General features: G+C 38.4%; 1 protein-coding gene across 3 annotated transcripts in view; it reads right to left on the bottom strand.

Annotated features, from left to right (window-relative positions):
* Positions 1-23,236, bottom strand: part of LOC103466867 (plexin-A1-like) — a 333,062-nt gene that overhangs the window by 144,929 nt on the left and 164,897 nt on the right. For all 3 annotated transcript variants that reach the window (XM_081608591.1, XM_008412750.3, XM_008412753.3), the window contains 4 exons: positions 17,107-17,238; positions 3,782-3,882; positions 1,060-1,183; positions 630-783 (listed from right to left, as the gene is read on the bottom strand). In XM_081608591.1, the coding sequence (XP_081464717.1) occupies positions 630-783; positions 1,060-1,183; positions 3,782-3,882; positions 17,107-17,238 (511 nt within the window). The remainder of the gene's footprint in view (positions 1-629; positions 784-1,059; positions 1,184-3,781; positions 3,883-17,106; positions 17,239-23,236) is intronic.

Raw genomic sequence — 23,236 nt, 5'->3', positions numbered from 1 at the left:
ATTATCATGACCCAACATGAATGACGTCCATTATCTAGAAGTACTTTAATATGGAGCTATAAAAATGACGTTGGCATCTAAATCTTGTGCAATCTTAAAGTATGCCACACACACTAATAGCAGTGGCTTTAGACATGTTTTGTTCTTTCAGACACGAAACCCTTTTGAGTTAAATTAACCAACTCCTGTCCATCTACTTACACCTTTTTTTGGATATTTCAACTCACTCAGTCAAAGATGGAGTGATATTCATTTCAAGCACTGGTACATAATATGCAGCTAAAATGAAAGCTATAAGTACAATAGTGTGAATGAGTGAACACGACAGGACGAGGGATTGTCAGAATGGTGGAGTCCTCAAGAAGTTAACAGCCAGTAGCCAGATTTTGCTGATATCGGCATGATCTGCTGATATTAACTTGAAGGAGAAGGAAGAAGACAAACTAAATGGGGAAGGTCACGGCTGTCAGGAGTCTTAAATTACAACAGAAATGTGAAAAGGAACACTGTGAAATAAAATCAAAATAAATAATTTTCACCAGAACAGTTTATATGAGGTAATAAACAACTAATAAGTTTCTTTATTAAGTATCTACAAATAATTTAAACCAAAAAAACTAATTAGTTACCCTGGTCTCGTGTTATGGGAGCAATTTCTTTGGTAGAAGGAGACAGGCAGAAGATCCGTCCGCTGTAGATGCGTCCTTCCGTCTCCACGTAGTCCTCGAAGGAGCAGTTCACTCCCGCAGACAGACTGGGCACGTTCTGAGCCTGAAGCACCAACTAGAAAGCAGGACAGAAATCAGAAAAGATGAGCTAGAGCAGAAATTTCAATCAATACACTTCATTACTGATGCCCCCGAAGCAGAAAAACACTGCTCCGATATCAGCTTTCGGCTACGGCCTAAACTGATTGCTTGGGATAACACATCAACAAGCTTTATCTAATATCATTTTATATCCTTTTCCCTGTCTGTCTCCCCGTTCTCTGGCTTTGCCAACACACAACAACAGCCCCAAACATCTGAAAACATATGAGAACATGACAGGACTGCGTACCTGCACTTCTGACATGGTGACAGAGACGGTCTCCGGGTGGACGGACAGATGAACGCACTGCTCCACTCTGGTGGTGAAACGCTGCGGCTCCTCTGCTCGCTCGCAGCGATCCCTCCTCGAACATCTATCACAGGAGATTATCCCACCGTCACGTCTCTTTAACAAAGATCCTCAGCATCATATTCCGGTATCCCCTTTAATCTCACATTAACACAGCTTATTTTACTCTATTTGTTGATGAAAAGTTCTGCAGAAGCTAATGACAGAGCTCCTTTCTCAATTGGGACGCATACATTTTTGCCATTTATAAAGCCATGCACATCCCAGTTGTTAAGTGCTGTGGATATCACAAAATTATTGATTCAGTGTATTTACTTAAAAAAAAAAAACAACTGAGTTTCAGACGGGGTGACTGTTGATTAGTGTGTGCAGAGATGCATGGAAATTAGAAATAAATTAGGGAAGCAGATACAAAATAACTTGCATTTAAAAAGCTGAGCCCAGCAATTACTGGAATATGTCATGTTAAATGGTGCCGCGTGAACCAAATCAGCACTTTTTCAATAGCTGTGCAGATCTGCAGGAGCTGAAGCAAAACTAAAATATGTATGAATGCTTACAGTGGTGATATGTGTAAGGTTCAAGTCGAACAAGTCGAATGAAATGTCAGCCGTACACTAAAATCTGAATTACTGTGTAACACAGCAGGAACAAGCACACAATGAAAGGGTAATGCATACAGTATATGCCATAAATGACTGACAGCAGCTGCTCAGTCATCCTTTGTCTCATTTGTTGACTTGAGAAGGGGAGGTATCTGCTTTTGCTCCAGTTTTGGATCCAGGACAAGTAGAAATATGAAAAGTGTTGCAAACTTTTGTATTTGTCACATTTTACTCTAATAACCCAAAGTAAAATCAAGTGCCACCAACTGCCTACAGAAGTCTTAAGAGGTAAAGAGCCCACCTGTGTGTAATTTATTAGTTAAAGTAAACCTCTGCTTTGGTCTAAAGCAGACTCTCCACCCACAGTTCAGCCTCCCTGCTGTAACACGTCTGAGTCTCTCCGTAGTGAGCTCCAGGTTTGCACCTCTCCTCCTGTTGCTCCTTGACACTTCACCCTGGCTGCTGATAATAAGACTGGTTTTTATGCCCCCCAACCTAAATGTGCAGTGAGACTGATGTGAGCACGTATGTCTATTTGAACAATTCATTTGTGGCACGTCAACTCTGACAAACTTTTGCTCTGGCTGCTCTGTGCTCACAGCTTGAGAAAATGTATGTAAATGAACCACATGATGAGCCAATCACAGACAGGTTTTCCTTCCATCCAATCAGAGTATTTATTGCAAATACTGCATTTGCTTGGCTAAATTAAACAAATAAAACCAGCAAATCAGAGTACTTCTTCAATGGGCAGAAATTACAAATCAAAATGGAAAGATTCAAGTACATAATTATCCAAACACTTGACTTGTGTAGCTTAGGGTAGTTAAGCACACAAATATGCTTCCTGTGCATTTTGGATATTAATTATACATTTCTCAAGCTGCTATGTAATATGTCACGTAAAATTATTTACAGAAGATTTTTAAACAGAGATCCAGGCAAAGTCCCACATTTCTTCCAATATTTATTGGCACAAATGTATTATTTTCCTTCAGCTTCAGAACTATGCACATCTTTGTCTGATTTAAATATATTAGTTTCGTTGTTGCAATGTAAGAAAATGTAAACACCTAGCGTATTAGCACTTCGTTGAAGCATTGTATGAATGCTGATTGTATTAGTATGTGTAACTAAGTCAACTAAAATTCTAAGTAGTCTCATCTACATCTAAGTGTTGCTTATTATTGCAGAGCAGTAAAAGTCCAAGTACAGCACAGGAGAAAAGAAAACAGCCAAACAAAGTATTTAGTACATGATAGAGATGAGTGACAGCAGCTGATCAGTCATCCTTCATCAGCATGAAGCAGCTCACTAATTATCTCTAAATACCTCAGATACAGACTTTGTGAAGGGGAAGTAGCCCCCTTTTCTTTTATTTTTGGATTCTGTGATAAATAGAGCATTTGGAAGACAGAACATTTTCAATTACACCTAATTAAAAAAATTAGCACAGCCCAGGCAATTTATTGATGGGAGATTTTACTGAACATAATTACAAAAGAGAATAATTAGGGTTTCCTAATCTTTAAAATCCTGGAAAATGAAACAGAAATGGAGGCTAACTGGACCATAAAAGAATAAGATGATATAAACCAAACAGTTAATCAAATCAGTGACATGCATCTTACCTACCTGATGTAATAAGTGTTCAATTTTTATATATCCAACCTAAATGTAGCACCTTTTAGGTATTTTTGGACAGTTCTCTTTAACACCATGCGACTAAAACAACATCGTTTAATAAAGGGATTAGATCTAAACATAAAACCCTAGCAAGTCCTAACCCTAAGGGCCAGGCCCACATACATATATAGGCTCTTTCAAGTTGGAACGCTGTGAAGTATTTTAAAGCATTAAAACATAAATTTCTTAACGATCTGACACGTCAGATATCCTTGAAGGACCTCAAAGGAAGGCAGGTTTATGCTAATAAGAACAAAAGAGAGGAGAGATAAAGAAGATCGTTCCAGAAAGCTACTCCACCGTCTAGTTTAATCAACACAAACCGGGCAAATTAAACTTCAAAAGCAGCGTCACTGTGTGCAAGTACTCACATGTTGTGTAGCACACACCAGCCACAGTGAGGGTCTCCTGATCCCAGACAGTCTCTACAGGATGCATACTGCTCACAACTCTCCACCGGCACACGGGTCACCTGGAAGAAAATGTAAAAAAACAAAAGGTCACATGGTTAACGTCAGACGGAGAATAATCTGGGCCAATCCAACAGACTAAATATGGTAAAGGGTAACTGGACGTACTGTAGGAACAAGCAGATACGGTTTTTGTGTGTACTTGCACACAAAAACCACTGCTTCATTATTCCAGTTTGTATATTAGTTAGACTTCAATCCAATTTCACTTCTAATACATTATGTCTTTGCTTCTTCAGTGTCAACTTTAATTAACATTTCATTTTAATTAGTCTTTTGGAAGTGTTGAGTGTTGGTTTGTCACATGTTAATTGCATAAACAGCAGTGAAGGCCAGCTTTGCAGCAAAATGCATTTTTGATGTTGGCTTCCTTTTAAAGTTCATATTGCTTTTTTTTTTTTTAACAGAAACTTAAACCTCAACTCACTTTCTGTAATTGTCTTATCTTTCCTCGGCCCAACACATTTCTGTAAGCATCTCAGTATGAATGAAGACAAAGCATCTGAAAACAATGAGCTATTGTACTTGATACCCTTAAGATACACATCAGTGAATACCCTGTTTGAACATTGACTCATTTCAAACGCCGTTTTCTGGCATGAATGAGAACAAATCTAAACTTTGATGATGTCAAACAATACAGCTTAATGGATTTGTCTACAAAAGACACCTGCATATCTTAGCATCAGTGGGACACAATGTATCATTAGGAAGCCCAGAGAAACTGATCCTTGCAGATATCATTTAACAGACCTGCGCAAAGCAAGAAATTAAAAAGAACTGTAAAATTATGGCACTTTCAGGAAACTCGAAATCCAAATAATTAACCCTTTAGCAACCTTTCTGAAACGTTAAAGTCAGACCTGTGAGGAAAAAGGTTTCATGCACCCAGTTGACAATTCAAAACATCAAGTGGATCAACATCCATATGGTAAATCTCAATTTGCTGGATGCGATTAGCCAGTGACAGGTGGATTGGCAGACAGAGCGCTGCCTCAGGCAAACTCACACACAGGAACCGACGCCAGCAGGAAGACTACTCCTTGGCCCCAAAAACAGACTTTCAGACAAGTTTTCTGGGGCATCTGTTAAATTCTTAAATACATCACTAACCACCGAGCACACATTCACACACAGACAAGGCGTCATGCGCGTGTGCACACATGCGTCTGGCTGTTTCATTTAGGTGAAGTATGAAATCAATAGCACAGCAGAAGCAGGAGGCACATGAGATTAGCTGGAGTCAGTCTGCATTCTAATACCAGCTGCAGGCGGATGCTTTTAGAAACCTTCATGGGGAAACTACCACAACAAACTATTTTACTCAACCTGCCAAACTTCAAAGAAGAAATCATTCTGTTTTCATCACGTTTTTACACAATCATTGTATAACTGACCAAGCACATTGCTAATTTTATGTCAATATATGGCAAACATATGTCTGTGTATTATTCAAGATTGCATCAGTGCTAATTGCAATGCTAATGATAACTAGTTAGAGGTAGAAAATTATTATGAATCAATGTGTTTTGTTTGAACTTCAATTCACATTTCTGCTTCCCATGACCATAAGTAGGAAGGAATGATTCTTGTTACTGTACTTTAGGGTTTTTCATTCCTGATTCTTGATAGTCCAGTAGACCTAGTTGACCAAAGCTGCAACATTTGTTACATTTTCTGCTGGTGAAATTTGCTTTCAGGCAGATTAACTAAACTAACTGAAAAATGTGTTCATCCCTTAGTCAAAAACAAATAACTACTGAAGGAAACAAACGACACAAAAACCTCTGAAAAGACAGGAGTTCTACTTCCTTTTTCAGATTAGACCCTTCAAATTGGGCCTCGGTCTCTTTAAAAACTCCTGCTCTTTCTCAGGAAATTAATCATTTAGTGATTATACCAAATGAGAAGTATCTCCTATAATGAGCTCTGTGGGTGTGCAGTTCCACCAGGTGTTTGCTAATTGCTGCCAGCTAGTCTGAAGGAGCTGAGTGGAGGAGTCGTATGCAGGGCTGCTCTTTGAGGAGGTCCACCCAGGTGTTTTGTACAGCTGGTTGCCACGGAGATTAAAGAATTTCCCAAACAGGCATGAAATAATCAAATCAACAATCCAGGTATGTTTTTGATGAACATTATAACATGATGTAAAGCTCAAAAATGTGATTTTACATAATACTGCCCCTTCAAGAAAGCAAATGATTTACTAGCAAAAACTGACCTGCGTGATTGCACAAACATGCTCCATTACTCCACTGAGGAGCTATTGTTCCAAATTATTCGACCCATTATGCTTTTGAAAGTAAAAACATAGAAGAGCTCTCACACAATACTTGCCACATTCCCTCCATTTTACCCTCAGTTCCTGGATCCTCAGGTTCTCTGTGTCACACTAATGTACAGGTGAACACAATGCCTTATAGCGGATTCATTGCATGGTAATAGTAACCGGTGTCTGAAGGCCATTATAATGCAGCCATCAGTAGGCACGAGCCTCTTACAGGACACCAAATGGCAGCAAATTGCAGTCATTATTGGTGGCTGTACAAATACCATGCAAGTAATACAGTCCATCTGATAAAGAGGGGTGGGGGAAGGCAGTAGGGAGAACAAAAAAAAAAGCTTGCTGCTCTCAAGCACAATAGCCAGAGAGGGAAGTTTATTCAGCGCAGCTTTGTGATATCAGGGTGGAATTCAATTATTGAGTTTTAGAAAACAGATAATGGGGAGGGTAAGTGGGAGATGCTCAGCCAAAGACTCTTTGTCTCACTCTAGGTGGCACGGTGTCTGTGTTTCTGACAGAACTGTAAGTAAGTGAGCACCACCTATTTATATTAAATATGGCATTTTCATCCCTGGCCCATTTATGGCGGTGGAAGGGGGGGGGGGGGGGGGAATCCATCTATAGACAGGGGAGAGAGGTGGATGGGAAAAGGACAGGGACATTACAGCAGAAGGTAGAGGAAAATACAAAGAATGAGATCATGAGACCTGAGAGGGGGCCAAAGGGGGGTGTCCATTTAACCATTCATTTTGGCTTTTAGGTGATAATGGACAATGTTTGTGGATGAAAATAACCCTCCAATGCAATTCCGATTTATTTCTTCTATTTTTTTTTTTTTTACCACATTTTCACAGCGCAGGGAAAACGAGAGAAAGAGCAGAGGAGATGATGAGGGGAGTTTATTACAAATAAATAACAGCTACAAATGAGCCTCTCTCATTTGGGTCACGATAGAGAGGCTCTTAATTTGCCTAGTGGCAGATGAGAGCAGGGAGGGTGGGGGGCGCAGGGTTGGAGGAAGGAGGGGGACGGGAGGTGTACAGAGAAGGATAGATGAGAAAGACACACGAATGTAATTGCAACTGATGTTTCATTCCACATATGAGGCCCCCTTTTCCACCACGGCTAGCTGTAGCTGTGAGCCTGAGTGTAATTGTCCCAGCTGTATAATATGGTGGCAAATATAAGGTGCTATCACAACACAAGAGGCTGATGGATGGCTTATTCTGCCAGCGAGTTTAGTTCAGATGCAACCATGTTAGCAGCAACACAGAGCAGATGAGAAATTTGCGGTAACACACTTGGTTGACGTACTTGACCATAAGGTGGTTTTAGCTACTAAGAAAAAATGAAGCGGCCAATTGCAACTGAGGCTACACACACACGCACACACTCCCAAGCACACACGCACACACACACACACACACACACACGCACACACACACATGCACGCAGACACAAGAGACATGGAATTCTCAATGGTAACGATATTGTATGCCAGTATATAATTATGGGCACTAACTGATTTATCAACTTAAAACTCACTTTTCAATTAGAAAAATGAAAGACATTTTTGTTCTCTGTACTTTTTCTATGGCCTCAACCGTCTTGAACCTCTCCAAATGAGAGCATAGATTACATTAAACCACCAATCGACACAATCCTGGAGGAAGCAGGATGTGGGAGATGGAAGACAACTGAAGAAACATCTGAAAAAGGAACAAACATTCCCTCTTTATACTTAAAATTTCTAGTCAACAAATCTAGAAGTAGCCGTGATACACAAAAAAAGAAGTATGCAAGCTGCAATTTATGCAGACTAAACGTTGTATTGATAAAATAGATCAAAGCTTTCGAGTATTAAGTTTAATGATACACAAAGGTTTCTAGTGTCCAGTTAATTTAGTTTGGATCTTTCAGACTCTGGACAAATCACTGAATCGGTTCCCTTCAAATAAAGCTGGGCTAAATTCCTCTTACATTAAAATAGCATAGCCAAACTAAAGCAGTTCTGGAATGTTTATTTCTGTTATCTTACTATAAATTTAGGTGAGGCCACTCCTAATACAGGTTGATGAGAAGCTGCCACGTTCTCACTTGGCTTATCAACAGCTGATGAGCAACCTTAAAGTGAGACGGAAATTCTCTAATCACCCTCAGTGGAAGCATCTCTTTGGCTCTTATGCCTTTATATCCCTAAGTTCCTTGTGGGAGTTGATATGAAGCTCATGGTTTGACCTGCTATAAATAGTTAAAGCACTGCAAAAAAAAATCCAGTCACGTTATGCAGCTGACGTTCTGAATCTTAAACACGAAGATGCTAAAAGACCAGGTGAGATGACAGTGGAATGGAAGAATACCTCTCAAGATTTAGAAACGCTCGAGTGTCTTTAGGCAACAAATACCAACTTCCCCCAAATGTAAATCCTAAGATGCTATGCTTTTCAAATGAAACTCGGAAACTTGCTGACAGGAGTATTTCTTCTATCCTCTCCTCATTATCCTCCCCAGTCACCAACATTTTTTTAGCAACTTCATAGTTGGACAAACACCAAAGAAACTGTTTTAAAGGCAGTGTGCGGCGGTCTCTTCTTGCTGACCTCCAAGTGCAGTAAATGCTGACTGAATTTAATATGAACCCTCTCTGATGTGGTGCCAGGGGTAGGGTTTCTCCACCGTGCAGTACAGTACATTTCTGTACAGTAATCAATACGTGAAGGTACATCATCGGACCATTATGCCAGTTTTCTGAAGCCGCCACCCCTCACACCGAACGAGGCTGTTTGCTGCTGACAGGTCACCTTACCAAGGTTGTTTTACAAGTAGAAACGCTTGACCTTGATCTCCGAGTTCAGAAGTGCAACTCTACAGTCATAACCACTACAAGACGATGAGATCTGAGACATGACCTACTGTATATGATTTGGATTCAAACATGGCAAAAGACCTAGGGCTCTTTTAGTCTGAGAGCAGCTCATTATCTGGGGAACCAATGAGAAAAAAAGATTGTCTAATAGCTGCGTGTTAGAAATAAGACTTGTAATAACATGATAAAGACGACATCTGGTACAAAGGTACAGTAGAAATCAATAGATTATGAGCTGTAATCCATTTAGTCACTTGCTTTAAAGCAATTAGATGATGTCATCCACAGGGACATGCAGGATAACAGAAATATTTCCCACTCCGTGACGTCAGCAGCCGAGAGCCATGACAGGATGAAAAATCTCTTTTTTTAATTAGACTGGAACAATTTGAACATGAAACTGTAAAAAAAGCAGCAATGATAAAAGTGATTTAGAGCCATTGTTCACTTTTATGAACACAGAAAATAATGAGATATCATTGGGGAGACGCAGAGATAAAAAGATGGCGGCAGACCAAGATACGAAGTAAGAAAAAGAAAGTGAGAAAATGTGCCAGTGCAGGACTTTACGTACAACACACACACACACACACCCACACACGCATACACACACACACACACACACACACGCACACCCACCCACACACACACACACACACACACACACACACACACACACACACACACACACACACACACACACGCACACACGCACACCCGCACACACACACACAAAACGAAGGGCGTGAATAACTCTATGGAGCGCTAATCGAAAACCCTCGTCTTGCACTGAATCAGTTTTATGTTTTCCTACTCCTGTCCGTGCAAGCTCAGATGTGAGTCCACACTTGCCCGTTGTGATATGTGGTCTGTGTGCTGGAGTTCAATGCACCACATTTAATTACGGTCAAGTGAATATGGGAAAAGGTAAATTGCTCTGTCAAGCTGGGGAATTGGGTTCTAGATGTTGGAACTCTCATCAGTTGGCATTTCTATTATTCAATATCAAGAAAAAAAAATGGAGGAATGACGACAGCAGGAAGAAGAAGGGCCTGACAAACAAGACACCTCTGATTGTTTCTGCATATGAGGAGAACGTCAACTGGCATGATGTGAAGAGCCCAAATGCTTTTTTATTGAGATTGTTTTAATATGTTTTATAAATTTCAAATATGCCTCTTATATCATGCCTCATAAATTCATCTGATAAACTTATTTCATTCAAAGTTTTGCAAAGATACTTGGTGAATATCTCAAGCAATCATTGGGTGAGAGATCTGGTACAACTTTACAGGACTGGGCAAGACCATTTAACTGTGACAGTCACTGTGGAGTATTATGGCTAAATTATGATTTTGCTTGAAAAGACAAAAGAGGGCAGTGATATTTTTGGGTAGCTGAGAATTGTCACATATCAAACATTTTTTAAAGGAACTATTTTAAAACTTGATACAAGCTAGTTTTAGCCTGGCAGTCCACAGGCAGTTTTGCCTGACTGTCGAAAACAGCAAAGTAATATTGTAATCTTAATAATATAGTAAATTTAAGCCAAAGTCTATGATTAAATGATACAAATAATAGCTTCAATAAAAAAATAATCCAACGTCTATAATCCAGGTACATGTCTTGGAACATATAAAGGCCACCATTAACTTTGGGCTTTGTTACCTCCAGTTCACATTATAAGAATCTGGCTACTGAAGAAGATACTTTCTATTAATGATATCTGAAGTCTCTATAAACTCTCTCCAATCTGAAACAAACACGTGTAGATCCAATTTTGCAAATATTAGGCAGGAAGAGTTAGAGAAAATAGCAGAGCATGTCGCAGAAACCAATTATTTTTTCCCACCTTCTCAGCTCTCACACACTAGCACTCTCCATCTGTACTCTTCCTCTACCTCAGTCTCTGAGACCGGATTGTGAATGTAGTCAACACTAACAACCTGAAAGTAAAAGGTTATTATCTGCTCCTCAAAAAGCTCATCTCATTTCTTGGTTAGTGCGATTCTGACGAGCAGAGAGACAAAACGGCATAGAAAATGTACAGCTCAAAGCAAAAATAACTAGTGCAAGGGAAATGTTGGCTGACAGAGAATCAGCTGATGAGCTAATTTAGACATTTTTATGCAACTCTTGACAGCGTAAAAGTAACAGTAACTGGGGTGGGAAAGTAATAGAAGCTTGTATAAGAGCTCACATAGTATAAACACCAGAGTATTTGTCATCAAAGTAGAGTCAGGCTCACAAAGTACCAGTATAACTTCATCGAGTGAAGTAAGTGCATGCTAATACTATAAGGTGATGCATATGTAAGCTCGATAGACTGCATTTATGTTTGAGACTCTTATTTTGAAGTAAAAGAGAAAAAAAACCTGAGTATTGTTCTTTATTGAAGAGTTGACCAATAAAGAATTGTCATTGAGCTAGCTAACAACATTTAGTTAAAAAGAAAGGGTAATACAATGGTAAAAACAATGTTATAACGTTAAAGGCTAACCATTCGCAGCTAACAACGTGAAAGTCAGCATCTGAAACTACATTTATATTTTATTCTGTTTTTTTATCAATGTGGCTAGCATCTCTAGTTTAAAAGATAAAATACTTTGAACAAATTTAAACCAAATGGGTTTGAATTGAGCAGACAATTTAAACATAGGTATAAAATGTTGCATCAAAAAAAGAAAAGAGGCGGGTGAGAGAGTTATCATAGACCTCACCTTAGAATTACATACACTTTTGATTAAAATTTGAAAACCAAAAGAGAATTTAGATCTTTAACAGGCTGTAGGTCAAGCTTCACACTGCAGAAGAAGACATGGGAGCAAGACACAAAACAACTAGACTAGTTATTGAAAATATTTAACATTATATTATATAACATCATATTTAACATTTAAAATCAAACCAGTTGTTAATCTGTACATCAATTAAAATTTTTCTAAAATAAGGCTAGGGATTTTCTGAAATCACTCTCATTAAAAAGTTAGAAAGTTATTATGGGTGATGTCACAGACACCTTAATTTCATTTCATGTTATCTTTCAGAACTTTATTGATACTTGTTACCATACAACTGGGCAAACTATAGATCTAAAATTAAGTTTTTAACTCACATCTCCTTGATCATAATGGACCTTACCACAGGGGCTGCGTTTAATTGGCTAATGCCCATTTCACATCACAGTGCAACTACCACGTGCGTGACCGTCTCACAAACACAAGCTACAGTAGTAAACACATGCTAATGTACATTGTGGACCAGCAGACCGGCAGAAAGTTTTTGCGTCAGGACTCGAAAAAGAATGGTTCTCCACTGTCAGTGGGGTATCTGCACAGGCGATGTCAGGTATCCTGATGATATTTGTGGAACTAAAATTCACAGATTTCCAAAGTCTGAAACGGAAAGCCTTGCTTGGATCAAAGCTTGTGCACGACCCATTTGCAGCTCAACCGTCGTAGGATCAATAAGAACAAAGGAGTGTGTGCTGGTGTAAGTATCATTGCTTTGCTTTTTTTGTGTTTAGTGAATGACAAAAAAAAGTCAATAATAAACACATCCATTGTAAAAACCTTTTAGCTAAGTACAGCATAATGGCAGTACCGATACAACTTCTACACCTTGAAGCCTGTCTGTTACAGTCTTGCTTTAGCTGAACAGATCAATATGCAATGTGTACCGTATTTGAAATACATTAAAGATTTTATTTTACCTGAAAAGGCGTTTTACTAAACTGTAATCGTATTAGCCACGCTAGCACCGAGTACAGTGTATAAGGCCTAGGCATACTGACATTTGCCAACAACAGAAATCACTGATTCAAAAGTAACCCTCAAAACCATGAATGCCCGACTTACCCAGCCTTGCAAGAACAATAGGCACCAGTGATCTTGTCCACAGCTATATTTATGCTGAGGGTGTGAGGATCTGCTGTTTTTCTCATCGACCGGTAGCATTTAGCTGCAACGCGCACAATATTGGAGGCATCATGTGACTCAAACACCTTGATGTCGTCCAAAAAAGATGACATGAACTTGTTGGTTCCCCTGTCCATTGTCGTGACTGATATTTTTTGAAAATCCGACAAAAATGCTACACTAATCGACTCAGAAATACTCTGCAGAGAGTCAGTTGAAATGAAAGACGCCATGTTTACACATAGAAACTAAGCTCCGCGAGGCTTTGTTTGTGAGACATGCAGCCACGTGGGACTTTCGAGGGGCGTTTCTGGGCGGAGCTTGGTAAGGTCCATACTGGCTAAAATTTGATTGAAACTTGTCCCATATTTGTTGTTATTTTAAGATGAGCAATTATTAACATGCATGTTCTGTATCGATACAAATGTAAATTCATGTTGATTAGGAAACTAGGAGGCCTCTCTCCCGGCAGCAGACCTCCATCCTTGAGCTGAACTAACATGAGCCGGCATGTAGGGGACATATCACTGCTCATCAAATATAAAACACTGGCTTTAATAATTAAAAACGACTTTCTGGTGGCAACAGCAGTCATCTTTAATGTAGATTGAAAGGAAAGGGACAGTTATGAAAAGGAAAATCTGACAATGCTTACAGTGTGGATTCCTTCTATCATGGCAATGAGCTGCACAGCTCTGACTCAACCAGGTGTTAGACCAATTGAAATTATCTCTACATATTAATAACATTAAATGTAAAACATAAAGCATATGTGACCTATGTGTCTTACTCATAGTTTCTGTATGATTTTCTTGTCAAAAACATGCTTTGTCAGAATAAGATGTTCACTTATTCAGACGGATGGATAGATGCAATTTTTAGACAAATACATTAATTCAATTTGATACTTTTCCATACTGAGTGCTGAGGATGAGGCATTTCTATCCGACTTTAATTCTTCAGATACTTTGACTCCATGATGGTAGTTTCATTTTTCCACATCACATCAACAGTGATGGCCTCCATTTGTATCAATTACACTCTACCTCCACTCTGTTCTCATTGAGACACATGAAAGTCAATTATGCCTAATCGCTGGTAAATTACACAACAGTGTCTACATACTGTGGAAGTCTCATTTAAGGTTATCACATCGAGGTCATTAAGCGTTTGGAGATAAGGGAGTCGTAGAGAAGACTCAAAGTGCTGAATACACTAGCAAACTCTCTGAAGGCATCTGAAGATAACACAAATTCCACAGCAGAAGAATTTTAAGCATATTATATCAATTAAGTCAGTATTGGAAATGAGAAATCTCTGAGACTAAGGAGTATAAAGTAATAGGTCTAATATTCATGATAGAAATGATTAATTGTGTAAACAGACAGGTCATGGCTCCAATCACAGTAGCTTTGGGCTATACCTGAGTCCAGATTTAGGTCCCTCCTGAAATATGTTACAATTGAGTTACATTAAAACAGAGTAAACATGTTGGCATTAACCAAACCAGTCCACATAAAAACATTTGTAGGAGAACCAAAAAGACTACAGCTGTATCTACTAAGTCAGACTGATGTTTATACCCAATAGAACCACTTTCACTTCTGTTGAGTAGGAACACAAGATGCAATAGAAAACTCATGCTCCAGCATCGACTCACTACTTATCTGATACTGTAGCACGCAAAATTGAATTGCTGGATTAGCCAGACTGCTCATAATCTTTAAGGAACTGCTAATGAAATGTTACAACTCACAACCAATTACTTCATCTCTGCACTGATAAAGATTCACTAACTTCAGTATGTAGGTTTGCTTAAAACTGAAAGTGAAACTGATGACCTGACCAACTTCATGAATAATTCAGCTAACAATCTATATGTCCATATTAACAATTGATTTCTACATGCAGTCTTCATCTTTTAATGCGAGTGTGAATCATTAAAGTGAAATAGACCAAAGATAACATACCGGTCCTGACAAAGCAGGACACTGTGAATTTAATTTAAACCAGATACAAATCAACTATTCAAAACGGGAACACATTAAAAGTGACACACATACTTCAAAAACCTGAAAGGATGGTTCACAAAATCCCCTTCACTTCCTTGAGTTTAGACCCACACAACAGGCTTTTCAAAATACCAGAAAAATAGTGTGACAGAAGATACAGAGACACAAGAATGTCCTACAGACACTTCCTGTCAGGACAAAATATCTGGCTACTGCAGTGACTGGAAGGTTACTAGAATTAGTTACACTGGATTCAGAAACCTGTGCAAACTTGATCAACTTGTGTTACTTTACTGAACTTCAAAGATAAAGTGATTGAAATTGATTGAAATCCCTGTAATGTAATCATATAACAAGGACTTTACTGAATCGGACTGGGTCTTGGTATCAAATAGCTGCTTTTAAGCCACATAAAAAATATAATAATACTAAAAACTATGATATGCTTCAAAAAGCATAGTTTAATACTTGTCATTTGAACCAGTTATTTCCTTGTAGGTGAAGGAATATGGAAGAATGTATGTGTTTGTCTGTAGTTGCTTTTCTGCATAGGAGTGTGGCCCTAGGCTGACCCTCTTTAATAATTAGTGCAAATGTGACTTGATGCGATATGACATGACAACGTGATTCATTCTGCATCCTGCAGTCATTCTGCCTTAAATTCTACTTTTCTAAAGCACCTACAAGTCTACTTAGTTGTTTTAAGTTTAGATAAAATTTAATATAGATGGTGTTGGTGCCTTTTCAGTTAGCACCACACTGAAAAGTTCAGAGTATTTTGTACTCCCTATATTTTAGCTACTTTGAATCTTAGCAATATCTGAAAGAATTGTTATAGCAAAGAGGCTAATTTATATTTATACCAGAAAAAGTTATCACAAAGTGGAGTTGGAAATACAGACAGATATGGAGAAAAGAACAAATGAAACAAATTATGTTTATAAAATTAAGTCATTTCTGAATGGAACGGTGCTCCTTAAGAGTCATCTGTCAAGATCAAAGTCTTAACTTGTAAATATCTACTCATTGTGGCAACTACAAGGTGAATTTTTTTTTTGAAGTTTTTCCACCGAAAGGGTAGTGAAATACATAAAATACATGTAATAATAGTAAACATCAGTTACTGGTCATAGCAGCAGTATTAATATTGGTTATTGATATCGGCCCAAATTTTCAATTCAGTTTATGTCTAAACAAAAGACTAATATTAATATTTACTCAATATTTTTGATAGTCAAAACTAGGAATGTTTGCTCTTGGGTTATAATTACTTTCAACTTATAACCATTTGACATGTTAACATGTTTAATGTTAACTAGAATAGCTACAAATGTGATCTATTATTAAAGTTTTAAAAATATAAAAGTAACATGTAACATGCCTATGTGGCATGTGCCTCTGTATGTATGTAATTAGCTTGGTTGCTCGCTTCCCAAGTGATTTTTTTAATCTTCCATCTTCATTTTCTTATTCTGCCTCACATATATTCTGCTGTTGTGTATCTTCTACTACATACTCAACACAGGAGCTATAAAAGCCTGTAAAGCAGCATGCGAAGGGATCTTGATTGTTGAGATCTGTGTTTTCTGTGTATTTATTTCTAGGTTTTTCTGTGCTTATTTAGTTCTGTCACCTGAGTCTCTGTGCCGTCCTGTCCTGATTGTTCCCAGGTCTGTCTCGCTTCTTGTGTTAACCCGTCTCATGTAATTAAGTCCACCTGTTGTCTTTGTTCCTTGTCGGGTCCTGGTCAATTGTCCTGGTCTTTGTCCATAGTCACCATCTGCCATCGAGCTTAACTGTTTGTTCCTTGTGCTTGAGTTTCTTGTGGATTCATCATTAAATCTTCATTTATTCATCTTCTACCTTGGGTTTTCCCTGTGTTTATCCTCACTATCAACTTCAAATCATGACAGTGATAAAGAGATTGTGTTTGCACCTTTATGTAAACCAGAAAGACATATGCACACACATTTGTATGGATGCAAATCTGTACCCATTCCCTGTTACTGCCACATAGATCGATGATCATTGATATTCAGTCATTATTTAGTCTGGGCTGTCATTGGCAACAATAGACAGCATATAATAGACTAACATTGCTTGGCTGCACTGTAGATCATTGGAGTGCTGATCTATATGCCTTCTCCTACCTGTTTATCAGTGAGAGCGTACAAAAACTGATGATCTGGACTGAAGAGCAGATCTCTCAGGATGGGGTGCCCATCGCTCACCATCACGTTCTCATACAACAAGGCAGGCTGGGAAATGGAGTTCACCAGGATCTGGAAAAGAAGAGGGGAATACAAAACAATCATGAGGCTGGAACGAGGTTTAACGACCCTTAGCTTCATTGGATTGTCTCATTGATTTACGCCAAAGAAACTGCTTCCAGTTTGTCTTTTTTTCTACGTAAATACAGATAAATGAAGTCTGTAACTTGATTGATTTTTCTACTGAATAATTTTTGTTTTTTACCATTTTGTTATTGACTTTATTCACAACTTTGGAGATCATAAATATATCCATCCATCCCATTCAGTCACTCTATGACGCAAGGCAGAATTACTACCAACTGCACCACCCTCTATCTGGTGATCAGACAACACATTGTACTACCTTTTTCATTCTTCTGAAGTAACAACTTTTACTTTTCAACATGTAAAAGTCATGAAAGTAACAAAATATATCAGCATTTTAATACAACCCACTAAGTTTCTGAGTTTCCAGTAGGCCAGTCTTTTAGGGTGATTCACTGAGTTCAGCACCACTAGAGAACTAAATGATGTATTTTTGAATGGTGTTTGCCAATGATGAATCCACTGGCAATACCTCAGAGCTATGAGGGCACACTGTTCCAAAAGCACTGAGTAGGTCTTCCCCTGGTTTCCTTTGGATGTTTCTGTTACTTATTTCTCACCCTCCATCTGCTCATCCATCACTTGTGAGCAGCTTCTATTTATTTCACTCTGTTATATCCCTTCTTTTCAGGGTTCGGCTTTGGGTTTGATTAGCTTTGGTGAGAAACAAGACCAGAGTTACTTTAATCTTCTTCTAAACAGGTAGTTCATTAGCCACCAGGCTTTCATTATCATCTGGGTCTTCTTTCTTAAGAGAAACAATTATCAAGATGGCAAGAACTTTCACAACTCTAATGGATTAGAGTTGTGAAAGTTCTTACTGTCTTGAAAAATATTATCATATAGGATATTATTCACAACACAACATGAATGTAAGCTTCCACATAGTCCATATGAAGGGCAGCAATAAAGGGCAATGATGGTGCATCCAACAAGTGGCATTTCTAGAATAAATGCAAACCAACTACAGAATCCAATACGTCTTTTGTAATCTGTAATTCCAGACGTTCAGGTTTGTACGTTTCTTGCCATCTGTGCGTGAGCCCACACGTATAAAAAGTCAATGAATTGGAGTTGTTGTTAACCACAGGTCATTTGTTTTAGCAACCACCCCACCCGCCTCCATCTTGCTTCCACATAAAGACACACAAACACACTGAAAAGTTTTATTGACGTAAAGTGAGTGTGACCTTTTGTGCCTTTTGTTTTTATGGCTCTGATGATTTTTCTCTCTTTCTCTCTCTCCCTCGCTGTCAGGAATAACACACATATAGAAAAAATAGAAGAGAAAAAAAAACACACACTGTGTGGCTGTTTTCAGACTGCTACATGCCGAGGGCTGCTGTATCATTTATGATGAGTGACGGACTGTGATGGAATGAGGGAAAGAGGGGGGGAAACAGAGAGCTTGCTCTGTCCCACAGCTCGGGGCAGAGGGCATTTGGAGGGGGATTCAGGTCAGCTAGCACAGAAGGGACTGTAGTACGAGGCAGGTGACTGTGAATTTTCATCTTGTCTTTTAGCCTGCAGGTTTCCGCTCTCCTTCTCCGACCTCTGCACTCTGGAAGCTTCTTATAGAGCGTGCAGCTTCACCAGAGACAACTTCAAGAAGTCTCAGTTTTGTCCCTTTGGAACACCTGAGCTGAAATATTGCAATTTGTAATCACATCATGAAGAGACTTTTGCTGCATTGCTTTTGGGCATGTGCTAGTATGAAATTGCTATGATACGCTTGAATAAAACACCATTGTAGCACAACAATAGAAAAGAAAAACTATTTGTCAAACAGAAGAAAACAGAAATGTGTCTTCGACAGAGCTCTATACACAGCTATAAGATTTTTTTTTTTTTTTTTTTTATCAAACGGTGAGTAAAATGGCATGTAACCTGGTGATAGTGAGTCAAGGTTTTCATACTAAGTATCCAGTTGCTGTCATTCTGGAACTTCTCCTGTCATTATGCTGTTTGATGCTAGCAAACTAGCTGGTTTGCTACTAGTTTGCTCAAGTAGTTCTTAAGTCTTGTTGGTTATAAAAGCTATGACAAAGGTTTCACTGATAACTAATTGTTTAAAATGGAGGCATCCTGAAAAAGGCAACAGAGCAACGGACACGATGTGAAAGGTTAGCATCTGCTTCATAGCTAAATTTTGGCACTAAGCCAACATTTTTCAGTTTCAGTTTTTAATATGACTGTACTTCATATTATATACATAGATATAAAACATAGTTGTGTATAGATTTTTTTAAACATAATTTGAGATTTCTGAAACATTAATTGTTAATATGCAAAAGAAAATAAAAGAAAATTTGAGTGGAGGTTTTAATGCTGCAATAGTTTGACAAGCAATATATGAACTGGTCAAATCTGACTGAATTGTTCTAAACTACCTGACTTATTTTAGAGTACTGTTTGTGATTTGTGAAAGCTTTCTAAACAGACGGTGTTAGTTTTTCAAAATCAGCTGGACATATCAGTAGAAAAACGATATATCATATTTGTTTTAATTTAAAACAAATCACCAACAAGATTGAGGTTCTTTCAGTTTACAACCCAAACTGTGTTTTTTCCCACGTAGATTGTCTTTGGTAGAAAACTCATGGGCCCTTTCTCTGGTTTTATGAAGGACTGAGGGAAAACTTTGGTGGTTGTGAAACTTAATCTTTTAGAACGTTGGTACACCTTTATAATCCCAATTGGCTCATGCATAATTATTATGTTGAGACTTAATTAAGTTCACTTTCACATTCCAGTATTGAAATGCCATCTGCTTAAACAGAGCTGAAATGCCAACGGAAGAAGCTTAATGAATTCCACAAGTTCTTTGTGTGGTCTCTGCAAACTGAATTCAAGCCCACAAAGCACAAAGGGAGGATAACATTGGGCCATGTGGAACTTTATTTTAAATTGAAGTTTCACCTTCTGAAACGTATTAACCAGCCTGAAAGATGAAAGCAACTCTGCTATAAAAAACACTGACTACCTGCTTTAAAAGTGCTTATTAAATATGCTTTTGTAACTGCTCCCATGATGATTATTAGCCAAGAAATAAAGAAGCATAAAGCTTACTGCTTTGAAGTCACTGAAAGCTTATGAGTCATTAAAACACTGCCTTTTTACTGATTAGTTTACCTCTTTGAAGCGGGACAATCAGACGTATTTCGGTTTCACTCAGCGGTGCTGCTCCGATGAGTGTGCCAAACATAATTGCTGCTATTTGCATTCTAATTATCCATCAATCAATTAGTTTTACAACACAAAAAAATAAGAAAATGGCATTTTAAAGCAGTCACTTCAATAGAGCAGTGTTTTTTCAACCTTTTTTGAGTCAAGGTACATTGTTTTGACTGAAAAAAATCACGAGGCACACCACCAACCAAAAATGTAAACAAAGATACTCTGTAGCCGCCTATATTACATATATAGTCATTCTCATCAAAGTGTCTTGAATAGGAATCAAATAAACACAAAAATGTATTTTTTATCACATTTTACATTTCTTATTTCAAATTGCACTTAACATGTCCACTTCAAAAATACACCTGAACAGCCACAACACTGTGGTGTTAAATTTAAAGAAGTTGTAGAAAACTTCAAAGTGTTTTACAAACTAATCCACAAGCATCTTATAGCCGGAATACAGAAAAATAATTCTTTTTCTGAAAGAAGCAATAATATTTGGGAAAGATTTCACTTCATATTCACTGTTACAATATGAAGAGTTGCAAGTACAAAATGTCAATATCTGTATATTTTACCCACCTGGTGTGAAACCTGTGCATGTTTGGATGAAAACAGTTGATTTCCTGGCAGAAATTGAAGAAAGACAAAGCTCTTCCTCAACATCTCAGTCTCTCTGTCTGTTTTTAGTTTTTATAGTAGCCAGACTAGAGAAGCTCACTTCACACAGAAATGTTGTGGGAAATGTAGCCATGTTCTTTCCAACTACTGCTGAGCTTCACTGTCTATTCCATCACTATCGTCTCAGTCTTGCTAGATTCAGTGCTCTCACCGCTACCTGTAACATTCATGCATCACTAATTCTCATTTTAATGTAAAATGCTCTGTACCTACTGCCATCTAGTGGTAAGAAAATTACATGATTACGCCGCTACTACTACAGCAGTCTCGAAGATGGCATTATTTGCAGATAATTCATTTTCAAAAAATCTTTTAAAACCAATTACCGTATTTTTAGGACTATAAAGCACACTATACTAGCACCTTCCTTTTTTTTTTTTGAAAAAAAAAAAAAACAAAAAAAAACTGGAAGCTGCTCTCGGTTTTTTATTAGGACCCAGCAGAGGGCTGGGTCCTAATAAATCTGCTGGACGCAGCACTCCGTCTCCAAAGCCGAACCATGGTTTCGTTCACACCGAGCTCTATTTCCCTCCTATAGTGCCAGATCGACAACCCTCAACTTAAAATCTGCATCATATTAGTTTGAAAACATTTCTCCGTCGTGCCTGCTGCCAGCATGTGGTTGTTCTAAATGAAAATTAGCGCGTTCTTTGATTTACAATTTTGACTTCTAATGATTCACTTCCTGCTAGAGAGCCCCCTGGTGGTTGAAGAAAAATCCACAGAAAAGCCGCACCGGGCTACAATCCGCATGGTTCAAAGCTTAGGAAAAAAGTAGCAGCTTATAGTCCGGAATAATTTCCACCGCACACCTGACTATCACTCACGGCACACTAGTGTGCCGCAGAACAGTGGTTGAAAAACACTGCAATAGAGGATGAAGCACTGTGCAAAGCAAAATATGCTGCTCTTTTGAGACATAGTTTCCAAACTATAGTGTAAAGTGGGCTGAGAAATGTGTTTTTGCACACAGCCCACATTCGTTGTTCTCTAACCTTCAGATCAAGCCTGTGGCTATGCCACTGTACAAAAATGATAATCAGCACAAAAGTTAGAGGTGTCTTCTTGCCAAGTTTTGTCCCATGTTTCGTCTTTGGAGAGACTTCATGCTTGAGTCATATCGCACCTATCCTTTTTGTTGTCTCAATTCTTCAAAGTTAGAGCGCTCTCACTGAGTTAGAGACACAGGCATGACTGACAACAGTCATTTCAGTGACTTTTACACCAACAAAACCCAGTGTGATTCAGACATGTCAAAAAGGACAAAAAGGTGCTGTCGTTTTTGGTCGGCTGAACACCCATTATTCTTGCGAGGACACTCCTTATGAGCTCATTCTGTTATACAGAACAGAAGTTTCAGGAAGTGTGTCTGAAAAGCCAGTTTTTGCTGAAGTCATTTATGGAATAAGATCCAATTATTTAAGTGTGTCTGAAAAGCCAGTTTTTGCTGAAGTCATTTATGGAATAAGATCCAATTATTTTCAGAACATCACATGAGAAATATTTTGCCTAATAAGTCCAACAGTTTCCAACTTTGAAGACTAATATCCACAAAAGATTTGGTAATAGAGCAAGGCTGTATATTGCCAGCACACCATGAGGTATTTGCTTTGCATTTCAATAATATAAGAAACATGTCTCCAGCATGTTATGAGCAATGGAGCTTAAGAGACAACATTTATGTACCATACAGAGATGCCTCTGTACCAAATTTATGTAAATGCTACACAAATGTTGTATAAATGCTAACAGTGTTAACTATCATAATGCCACACTATGCACACACCAAGTCTGATGAAAACTCACTCATTCCAGCATGCTACATGCAACACGAATCTTTGTTTTCCTTGAGAAAAACAACCTCTAGACTTGTCCTGGTGTTTCCAAAATTAGGTTTACACCAAAGACATATGGAATATGTTTTTATTAAATCACACAGGGCTGCACAGTGGCACGGTTGGTAGAGCTGTTGCCTTACAGCAAGAAGGTTCTGGGTTCAATTCCCGGCCTGGGGTCTTTCTGAATGGAGTTTGCATGTTCTCCCCGTGCATGGGTGGGTTTT

The sequence above is a fragment of the Poecilia reticulata genome, chromosome 7 (genome assembly GCF_904066995.2).
Source record: "Poecilia reticulata chromosome 7, P_reticulata-male-v2, whole genome shotgun sequence".
NCBI lineage: Eukaryota > Metazoa > Chordata > Actinopteri > Cyprinodontiformes > Poeciliidae > Poecilia > Poecilia reticulata.
This window is presented reverse-complemented; position numbering and strand designations above follow the sequence as displayed.